The sequence below is a fragment of the Cynoglossus semilaevis genome, chromosome 4, assembly GCF_000523025.1.
Source record: "Cynoglossus semilaevis isolate Cse_v1.0 chromosome 4, Cse_v1.0, whole genome shotgun sequence".
Lineage (NCBI taxonomy): Eukaryota > Metazoa > Chordata > Actinopteri > Pleuronectiformes > Cynoglossidae > Cynoglossus > Cynoglossus semilaevis.
Genome location: NC_024310.1, coordinates 288,633 through 300,283, shown reverse-complemented (window position 1 = coordinate 300,283; position 11,651 = coordinate 288,633). Strand labels below are relative to the sequence as shown.

General features: G+C 42.3%; 1 protein-coding gene across 7 annotated transcripts in view; it reads left to right on the top strand.

Annotated features, from left to right (window-relative positions):
• The window catches only part of scn2b (sodium channel, voltage-gated, type II, beta), a 24,307-nt gene that overhangs the window by 8,061 nt on the left and 4,595 nt on the right, over window positions 1–11,651 (top strand). For 4 of the 7 annotated variants that reach the window (XR_521426.3, XM_017031978.2, XM_025054802.1 and 1 more), the window contains 3 exons: window positions 6,825–6,874; window positions 8,504–8,580; window positions 9,028–9,352. Coding sequence is in view for 6 of the 7 variants with exons in the window: in XM_017031978.2 (XP_016887467.1) it covers window positions 9,268–9,352 (85 nt within the window). In the remaining variant the exon portion in view is untranslated. Of the gene's footprint in view, window positions 1–5,299; window positions 5,322–6,824; window positions 6,875–7,930; window positions 8,054–8,503; window positions 8,581–9,027; window positions 9,353–11,651 lie in introns of those variants that run through there. The other 3 variants (XM_025054806.1, XM_025054803.1, XM_025054805.1) reach the window with 3 other exon arrangements.

Genomic DNA, 11,651 nt, shown 5'->3' with positions numbered 1-11,651 from the left:
ACCACTTTGATGACTCATCAGGTCCCACTTGTCCATTCATTCACCTGTAAACTGACTCGTGTCAGTTGATTTCTTTCTCTTCAACCAAAGTGTTGCTTTGTTTACCTTACAGTTGATGACGTTTGACCAAAGTCAAACTGCTAACGACGGTCGGTCCAGTGTGCTGTGGTTTCTGCTGCATCAGTTTGATTACAACCCAGAGCTAAACGAGGGTTCACCCTTTTCTTCCCCGTCCCATTTCTCATTATCTAGAGTTGCAGAATATAATTTCCTTTTAGAAACTAGAGTTCTGGGTCACAGGGAGCAGAAGAAATCAGAGAAACAAAGAGTGGATTTTCCTGTGTCAGACAGAGACTGACGGAGCAATTTATTTGTGACCAATTCCACTCAGGAGAGTAAATGTGATTGTCAAGAGGTCTGTAATTTCCTTTACGCTCTGCAATCTGCATACGTTTTTATTTTCCCATTTAAAATATAACGGCTCATTAAATCTTCAAAAAAGATTTCTCTTCATTTTCAGTCTGGAGTAGACTACAGCTACAGATGAATTACTGCAGTATCGTAAAACAACAAATCAGAGAAAAGCCTTTTCACAGACAGGTGTGGACTGTCAGCGGCTGAAACGCTGACTTCTCATTGGTTAACAGCTCCGAGACAAACGGTCCCTCTACAACTAAACCAAAGGATCTTTGAAGCAGGTGTTTCCAGTCTGGAGTCGGAGGTTTTGGTTTTGGAGCCAAACATTATGTTGAGCCACATGAGGCCCCGGCGCACACCCCCCCCACGTCTGCTGGGATTGACCTCTGTACTTCAGCCTGACCACAGGTTGGTGCCATTTGTAAGCGTTAGACAGAAAAGTGCAGCTGTCTTGGAGAGTTGATCAAGATTGGTGTGAATATGTAAATTACACAGAGTGATAAATGTGTCTGTTTTTCAGCTTAATTGGGTTAAAATATGATTAAGTATAAAAGATTAAAGGCAGGTTTTCTGCTGGCGTCAGGTTGATTGGTTCAATGTCCTACAGGTGGCTGTGAGAACAGCAGTGTAGTGACCTGTGAATCTGTTGAATGACCTGAAACTTTACTGAGTCACCGGGTCCCGACTCAGCTCTAGCTGTTGTATGAAGTTTGCCCGACGTCGTTCCCTTTTCTGTCCGTCCATCTGCGACAGCTCAGCTTCTGTGGTGACCACAGGGAGTTCAGTCGGCGGCAGCTTAGACCGTGCTGCACGTTTGAAAAATGCCGTTAGATGTCATTACAAACAGACGATGTGAAAACGAGAGGCGATGATAGATACGGAACCTTTGTAGTAAAGCACAAGGAGTCGAACAAAAAAATGACTCCTGGGGGGCAGAGACGACGCCATCATCAAATTAGATCGTCATTACCACAGTCATTAAATTGTCATTATTAAAACCACAGATGCATATGCCACTTTGCTATACACTCCCCCCCCCCCACCCCCCCCCCCGCCGTGTTCTTCCACACTCTCCAATGGATGAACTCAGAGAAATGAGCTCCAAATGCTGTGATAACCAGTCTATCTGCTCTATCTCTGTCTGTGGACGAGGCTGGATCTGTCTTTGTGCTGGACTGAAATATGACTAACAACAAAGTCAAGACAACAGGTCACAGTGGTGACCTTTTGAAACTTGACCAAGTATTTCCAAACTCCTGGGATGGTTTGACCTCAAAGTGATTGTTGTTTTGTTTTCACCTGTACGTGGCCTGGATTTTCTGGTTCTGCTCTGCTCCATGTTGGTCCTGGACAGTGGGATGGACTGGTTTGACTAGACCAACATCTGAGTCCAGATGAGCTTCAACACCTGACCACACGGAGCAGACCGTCCACGCAAACCAAAACTACTTCAGCAGCTCACTTCTAGTTCTGTGTGTGTGTGTGTGTGTGTGTGTGTGTGTGTGTGTGTGTGTGTTAGCAGTAACCAATCAAAACCCAGTTACAAAGATCCTTGCTCCTCCTGCGGAGGTGAACGGGCTCAGATTCGTACTTATTATTTTAAAGTCCTGATGTGTTTCCTCCTCGTAGTTCGTACAGTTGTCTCTGCATCTGTAGCCGTGGGGCAACTGGGGAGAAGGGGCTTCTGTTCCACCCGGGTCATTTACTGAAGGTCTCCTTTCCCTGGGAACATGAACGCACCACTTGAAAACAAATGTAAATTTCTTAAGAAATGCAAATGTTCTAGAAAAACGCTTTACCTTTACCATTGGAATGAGACTCTGCTGACTTCAAACACTTCCACACATTCTTGAATATATAATAATGGAGACTTTTAATGGCACCATGAAAAGTTAAGGTCAAGTTGTGTTTGGTGTCAGAAATATGAAAACAGAAAAGACAAAACAAAAGATAAATCTTGGTCAAATATTTAAAGGAAACTAACTTGACTGAGTGACTGATTCATATTGACATTTTTTTATTTAGGAAATACTTTTCATCCTGTGGGAGTAAATTGTAATAAATTAAAGATCTTTATTTAATAATAATTTATATTGACTTGTTTGTTCAGACCAAACTGGAGCTGTAAATGGAAGTTGATTATGTTGGTCTAATTTAGAGTAGACTGGAGCTGTAAATGGAAGTTGATTATTTTGGTCTAATTTAAATATCACAGTGTCTTTTTATCATTAATCTTTAGATTCAAACATTTAAAAATAAAAATCAAACAAAGTATTATCCTCAGACAGACCTGGTCGATACGACCCACCATATCTATCTGGATGTTTTAGCCTTGAATTAACACTTATTAAAACATTATTATTTATACTACATTAAAATAATCTTGTTTTTAAACATTCATGTCAAAGGTTGAAATCACAACTAAATTAATTTATCAAAACTATACTTATTGAACACTTTTTAAGCAGTGACACAAACATCTCACAGCAAATAAAGTGCCTTTATTTACATGATGTCACACAGGTAATAAATTAAAACACCAAAATGAAGTCTAGCCGCCTAATAAGAAATCAAATGGTGAAAATGAAAATTCTCCTGCAGGTTTAGATTGTCGTCCACTCACTGAAGCCGCTGTGTTCCTGCAGACGTGACGTCGTCCTGTAGTGAAATAGAAAACGCCAGACCCCTTTGATCCAGGGCCGGTTGTTTGGCCACTTTCTTTCCACTATGTGGCGCCGCCCGGTTGTGCGTTTGAGTTTCAAGCACTCTTCCATTTCTAACGGGTGGCGTCTGAAATCGTGACATCAATTCCATGTACTGTTACCTTCTGTGCTGATACTTGTTTGGCGTTCGTACCTGAACCACTGCCAGACGTGGAGCCTGCGCTTGTTTTCCTTGGAATGAAGTCTGCGTTTGTCTGAGCTCTGCTGCTACGGGCGGTTGGGTGGACGGCGTTGGACGACGTTGGACGCCTCGTGGTGGTGTGCGTGTAACAAGGGCTGCTTGTTTTATCTCTCTGTGTGCAGAGGTGGGGAGGGTGAGAAAAACCTGTATCCAGTGGCCACCACTAAAAGCAAACAAATGAATGTGTACTTGAATATTGACTCCGTGGTCATGGTACAGATCCAGCAGAAATGAAGGAACATTGTTAGAGTTGGAGATTAAAACACTCACAGAATCCAGGAAGAGCGCTGTGTAAAATGGTTCCTTCCTTCCCACTGCTGTCGGAGGATTAGTTCCGACCTCCTGCCTGAGAGGTGGGCCCAGGTTTAGCACAGCTTTTCTAAATCAATTACTCTGCCTGTTAAATTGGGCTTTTACTGCAACAGCACACTGATTTTCATTGTCGCTCTCACAATCTTTTCACCTCTGAGTGTCGTCTCCGACGGTGTCTCCCAGTGTCGGGTTTGAGATCATTTCACCTCTTTTCTCTCCATCCTTCTATCTGTAGCTGTTAACTGGAAGCAGGGCGAGGAGAGGCGGCGTGCTAGTGCCATCTGTTGGCTGAAACCTGCCTGTACTTCCTGGTGTTCCTTCTGTGGTTTTACTTTCTCCTCTTGCCTTTTATATAAAAGTGAAATGAATTGTCTTGTCAAATGTCCTCTGCTTTGTTTACGGGATGATTTGACCTTCACGAGGACAAGGACGCCGTTGATGATGAATTACCGTCATCTTGTTTGTGTGAAAGCAGTGACATTTCATCCTCCGTCAACACTGGCTTGTTGCTAATGATGATGTCACTGCCCGTATTTACCTCACAAGTAAACGTTCATGAAAAACCTGCTCATTACTCAACCTGCTCGAAGTGTGAAAAGAACCCACGTTGGCACCAGAGCGTTGACGGATCTGAGACGGCGCTGAGTTCATGAACTCAGTGGAGCGAAGCGTGAATATTCAGGTTTTAAAATACGATCAATCAATCAATCAATGAATCTCCGTCTCATTCATCGGCCATCTAAGACTCATTAGTTGGTTAATTATTATTATTAATATTAGTAGTAGTAGCTGTACACATCTAAGACTCATTAGTTGGTTAATTATTTTTATTAATTTTAGTAGTAGTAGCTGTACACGGTACAGTACAGAAGATCTCTGGACGCCATTGGTCGACCTCTGCCGTCCGTTCAGACGTTTCGCCGCCTGGATCAGTGAGAGAAGGAGCTGCTGCGCGGCGTCACGTCTCAGACAGATTGTTAATGCTGCATGAAATTCTGCAGCAGTTATTTCTCTCAGTAATGACCTGACTGTGCCAGGCTTGATGATGCACGGGGTCAGATGAAAGTAATGTCTGTCTCAATGACAAGTACAGACGCACAGAGTAAACAAGGTGCTGGCTTTAATGAAGAGAAGAAGAAGAAGAAACATCTGTTTCATTTTAAATGTTCCGTTCACACCAGCCGTCTCTAAGGCTCCTTCAGTAACTGCTGTAAAATGTATTGACACACACACACACACACACACACACACACAGTATTTAAATATTTCACATTTGTTCCTTATAAAAACTTTGTGTTTCCCTCAGAACATCACCACTGACTCTGGTCAACACTGACTCTGGTCACACACTGACTCTGGTCAACACTGACTCTGGTCAACACTGACTCTGGTCACACACTGACTCTGGTCAACACTGACTCTGGTCACCACTGACTCTGGTCCCCACTGACTCTGGTCCCCACTGGCTCTGGCCACCACTGACTCTGGTCCCCACTGGCTCTGGCCACCACTGACTCTGGTCCCCACTGACTCTGGTCAACACTGACGCTGGTCACCACTGACTCTGGTCACCACTGACTCTGGTCCCCACTGGCTCTGGCCACCACTGACTCTGGTCCCCACTGACTCTGGTCCCCACTGGCTCTGGCCACCACTGACTCTGGTCAACACTGACTCTGGTCACGGCGGTGAGTAACATCTCCATGACATTTGACTTTTCCAGCTGTAATGGAGGGAATAAGGGAAATGAATGGGATTTATGGTCTCCCAAACACTCCCCCCCCCCACTCCGTCCCTCCCCCCCTCCGTCCCTCCACCCTCCGTCCCTCCCCCTCTCCCACACTCTCTTATCTGTGCAGTTTTGCAGAAAGGTTTTTTCCAAAAAGTATTCTTTCAACAAATATTGAGCCTCAAACTCTGATCTGAGCTCTGATCTGAGAAGAGGAAGAAGAAGGAGAAGAAAAAGAAGAAGAAGAAGGAGAAGAAAAAGAAGAAGAAGGAGAAGAAAAAGAAGAAGAAGAAGGAGGAGAAGAGCATTTAAATCAGACTAGATTTTTTGTTGGGTAAAAGATTGATGCTGATTGGTCAGGAACTTGGCAGTGTTTTTACATTCATGTTGTTTAAAGACACGTTGTTGTTATTGTGTCACTGAGGGCTCTGTCAACACGACTGAGACATGGGTATGTGTGTGTAAAGAAGCCTCTCTCTCTCCCCCTCTCTCTCTCTGCCCCCCCCCTTGATTGTGCTCCACTGCAGATATCTGCAGGGCTTCCTGTTCCACTATCAAACATTTGTTTGTTCTCATTATCATAAGACATTAATCCTGACACACTCACGGCCTCCGCCTGCTCCAGTCACACACACACACACACAAACACACAAACTGTGTTCATTATTCATAGGTTGATCAGATGGAATGTTTGATAAGGTTTGTAGCTGCTTTGGCCTGAGAGAGAGAGAGAGAGAGAGTGAGGGGGAGAGAGAGAGAGAGAGAGAGATAATAATTAATGTCTATCAAAAGAACAACATTTGTTGGACAAGATCAACAACATCTGTGCCTTTAACCACAGCCGCCCGCTCACAGGTAACAGACCTGTCCACAGACCTGTCCACAGACCTGTCCACAGCTTTGTCCACAGCTCTGTCCACAGACCTGTCCACAGCTCTGTCCACAGCTCTGTCCACAGCTCTGTCCACAGACAGAAAGTTGTGATTACTTCAAACCAAAAGTCCGACCCCAGTTTAAAGGTGTCTGTGCGAAGGCTTTTATTTCAGTTTTTTTCTTGGATCAAAATGAAAAGCAACGATTCATTTGAAAGGTTTTATAAAATTGGAGCAAAGATTTCACTTTTAAACAAACTTGAATAAAACCTTGAAACTTCCCGACAGTTTTGGTCCATTCTGTTCAATGTTTTTTTTGTTCCCAAATCTAAAAGAAAATTCAAAATGAAATCTGTCCTTAGAAAAGAAAGAAACTCACCTGTGATTTATTATTTTAACAATAAAATCATTCTTTAATACAATTGGACTCAACAAAAACATTTGTTTCTTCTCACGTCTTCTGTGGAAAAATAAACCCTGACAAATGTGTAACTATTACAAAGTAAATACTTCATCATGGAAGAAATACTGCATCCAATCAGCAAAAACAAAGATGAATTTTAACCACTTGTCTATATGTGTTTTTACAGGCAGAACAGGTCTTCAAGAGGGAGTCCACACCCCCTAGTGGACCATTGAGGTGATGCAGATGTTTTTATTCTTTCTTTAGTCACAAATTTAAATATATGTTATACACAATAAATACGACACATATATTTACATGTTTATGTTACTGTAACACAAAACAGCATAAAACCCAACATCAAAATACACCCCCTCACCCCCCCTCACCTCCCACCCCCAATACACATCAATCACAACCAAGTAAATTGAATTTCAAAAACACTAACTCTGACAAAGACATCTCGTCCCACTCTGGTGCTCAGCGGTTCTCTGCAGTGCAGTACAATCACGAATGATCAAAGAGTCTGCGGTGTCAAAAGAGAGGGACAGGACGTGCGTTGTACACGAGATGAGGGGGGGGGGGGCAGGAGAACACACTGCTCTCAATCAGGCTTTCAGTTCAACTTAGTGAAGCTGGCGTCACGGGGGCGTCAGTGGATGTTGGAGCTCACCTGGAGGATCGTCAGTCGTCTTTGTTGTCGATCCTCAGCTTAGTTGTTTCCTGATTCAGGGAAGTGACATGAAATCAAGAGAAGAAGAGAAGATGACTCACTGTAGAGGCACATATTTATACATATAACACAAAATATTCACTTGGCAGCATGTTTTAGGACATGTTCTTGCATTTTAGTGCATTTCGGGGAGTTTTTATTTTTATGGATTTTTTCACGATGGTAAGGCTATAGTAAGGTGTGTTTTGGGTGATTTTTGCAAAAAAATAAAAAGTCCCAGAAATGCCTTAAAATGCAAGATTATGTCCTAAAAAAACTCCAAAAAGTATTTTACTTTCTTATAAAATGAGGGCATCTAGAGAACATTTTTTAAAAATTCATTTGTTAGAATGTCAAAATTTGAACTTTTTGAGTCATTTTTTTGGTAAAAATCTAAACATTTTGACAAAAATAGTTGTAAAATTATTTTTCAAAATTTTGTCTTTTCTTGCACATTTCTCATAAATTTAGGGACTCTTTTTAGAAATGTATGTGTTAGATTTTTCTGTTGTAATTTGAACTTTGTGTCATTTACTGGTCAAAATAACATAAGAAAACTGGTTCTTGTTTTTTCCTAAAAGTTCTTGATCCCAGAGTCAGAGTAGATTTTCTCCACCCTCAGCTCCTCACTGCCCCCACACTGTATGATCCTTGATGATGACGTCATCTCCTCCACAACAACTTCAATGGACCACGACTTTGAGGTCAAAGACGTTGTATTTTATTCAAAATTGAAAACTGACAAAAACGAACAAAAAGCGCTTTAGAATATTTAGATTTACATGAACAATCCACACAGTACATACACACAGAGTACACACAGTACATACACACAGAGTACACACAGTACATACACACAGAGTACACACAGTACTTGGACACTTGTATTGTAACTCCAGCCACAGGAAGAGGTGAAAATCAGACAACGATTCTTCTGACAGTGTATATTTGACACAGATCTCTCTCTCTCTCTGTCTGTGTGTGTGTGTGTGTGTGTGTCACAGGTTCATATTTATGACATTAGCACAGCATTAGCGTATTAAAGAGTTAGCTTCAGCTTTACGAGAGCTCAAGTAAACGACCCAGGAATTAGTCTACAGTTAAAAACAAGTGATGTGAGAAAATAGGGTTTAAATGTCAATATCTTCATGCAGGGCCACACAGGGCCACCAGAGGGCCACACAGGGCCACCAGAGGCTCAACAGCTGAAGGACGTCAGGCGTCTTCTCAGGTTTGAACTCTCTTCAAGATGAGACTCTGTGTTTCATTTGATGTTAAACTAAAACACAACATATTCCTCATGTTCGTTGTCCATTTGTCAACCGTCCCTTTGACCTGGTCAGATATTGATCTGACCAGGTGGTTCAAAGATGAACCAAACAGATGTGTTCAAACTATGGTGTAGAGACACGGACTGCACATAGAAAACTAATATATATCTGTATATATGTGTCTCTGTGTGTGTGTGGATTAAATGATTATTATGACATTAAACCCCTATATAAAGTACATGTATATGTATGTATAGATATACATAGATATATAAATAAAATATTCAATTCCACAATACAGACTCTCCGATGGTTCAAAAATGATTATATATTTACTCGATAGGATTTAAATATATATTTATGTATATATGTATTTAATGTATATTTTCCATCTATCCTGTGCGAAGGTCCTGTCTCTTCTCTGCCATCTACCGTCAGCCATGAGAACAACACCACACGGCTAAAGACACTGCCAGCCATGCCCTGCCTCTAAAAACAAACACCAGTTGTTAGCATTTCCATCGCTCACACCAAGATCGAGTCGATAATATTCTGTCGTGGAATTCTTTGCTGATTGTTCTTTCTGTAGACATCGCCCGTTTTTCTTTAAACACATAAATATATAGACCAGACGAGGAGGAGAGAAGATGCCGGAGCTGGAGAGAAGCTGTGGCGCTGTTCAGCTGATGAGCGCGGTGATGCTGCCGCTGCTGCTGCTGCTGTCGATCTCCGGTAAGAAACCAAAGACCGCGGGAGTCATCGATTCTCTGCTGCACAGACACAACACGATCAACAGTTCGATGAATTAAAGACCGCAAGTAAAACAAGTCCTTCGTGTGTGTGTGTATGGGGGGGGTTAGGGGGGGTGCGTGATAGTGGGCGTTATATGATATGATGCCATTATCTGATCGTGCTTTTCTGTTGAAACAACACTATCGTGGTTTCTCTGGGGTCAGATTTCTGACTCCAGATCAGTGTTTAGTGTCGTCAGCTGACAGACAGACGTCGTATCACCGGCCTCTGAACAGTGTTATGATGCACCGTATACAAATCAATACTGCTCACTCAGCGACAGTGTCCAGTAGGGCTCTCTCTGTGTGTGTGTGTGTGTGTTGGGGGGTGGGGGGGCACAATAAAAATGGAGTTCTCCAATATTCTGGGCCTGGCGTGTTCAAACCTACGACAGAACAGCCATTATGAGTGATGTGTTTGATCAGAGAATCGGGGCTAGAACAAGAGTCACGTCTGTAACTCCAGAGCATTAGCCTGACAGGTCAATCTGCAGTAAGAATATCTCAACATCTACGTCACATCTGTGTCAAGTCGACAACTGACGAAAACGTACCGTGTGCAGGATTTACGTACTTTGCTTTAGCAAACCGTAGCTGCGCTGCCAAAGGTGTTGTAGAAGAAAATGTGAGTGAAACGTCTGCGATGAGGCTCTTTCCCAGGTTAAATAAATAAAAGCACAAACACAGAAACACACCGAGTTGTTAGTCTGGATTTAAAACGTCTGTACCGAGAAATAACACTAAAATATGATACAGAATATTTACGGTTTATTATTGTGGCCTGTAGGACAATTGTTTTTAGGGATTCTTGTTGCAGTAACACTGGTGTCCACTGGGGGGATTTAAATGCACTGTGGAGCATGTGTGCATACATTTTTATTATATTCTAGTTTTAAAAAATCAATGACGTCAGAATGAATAATGACGTGGAGCTGGAGGAAGTTTCCTGCTTCCTGTTTCACCAGAATCTTTCGACCGGGGACGAAACTGACAAAACAAAACCACCATCCTTTAATAAAAAAATCATTCCTTTTAAAACCACAGTTACCACAACGAAGCACTAGAGGGCAGCAGCTCACTAGGAGATGATATAATGCAGCTGCAGTCCAACATAGCACTGTAGTTAACAAATAATGTTGTTTATCTAATCTTTAAATGACACGTTTGTCCGTTGACGTCAGTTTTTGTTTTTGCCACGTCATTCTTGTACTTATTTTGACCAAAACCACAATAATAATAATTCTCCAGTCATGTTAAAAACACAGCAAGAAGAAAGAACCAAAACAAAGATCGAGTTTGGACCAAACCTAGACTGGACCTGAACCTCGGATGGTTCAGCTGTTCTAGTGAAAGTCTTGACTCACGCTGGTCCAACTTAGTCCACCATGGAGCTCCACGTGGTCCTGGAGGTTATGAGGTGTTTTGAATGAGTTTAAACATGTAACGAAAGAGTATGACTGTAAAGTTTTGGGCCAACACTGCCCTCTACTGGTGACATCTGAGCTGACGTGGTTCAAGTTTCTCTGATCTTAATGTGTTGCTGGATCTTTACACTCCTTCTGATGGACTAATGGACATCTTAACACACTCAGCTGGAATGGCTGTGCCATGCCAGAGTGGGTCTGCACACTGCATCTGTGTGTGTGTGTGTGTGTGTTTGATGCAGAGGCAGAGAGGAGGAGGTGGAGCTCCATCTGCTCCATGTTCTCCTGGTTGCTCTGTGTTTCCAGTATTGATCAGGGCTGAGGTTTTACAGGAAGTGACATGAGGTCAGTAAACAGCATTAGGCCTGTGGTCAGCTGCTGGCTCTCTATTGGTCACTACACTGTAACACACTGTAACACGCTGTAACACGCTCCCTGTCTTTAAAAGGACACTGGTCCAGGACAGAAGTGTCTCAGGAAGATGTTTGTTGTTAAACTTTGATAGAAAATAACTGTTGTTGTTTGGTTTGTTTTTATTAGTAGTATTATTTAAATCACAGGACTCTAACGCATCTCATCTAGTAAGGCAACAACGAGGTCCACTGGTCCATGACCTATGTGGAATGAACAAAATACATATGGTACTATCGATGTAGGATTTTAAACTGCAGGTACTTTGCACGACTACAGTTCTTTTTAATGATGCAGTACCAACCTGTACCTCTAGGGTTAAAAGCATCAACGGCTGAAATCTGTGTGAAAATGTGATCGTGCAGAGTCGCTTTAACAAAAGTGGTTTGGTGAAGCAGTGATGTA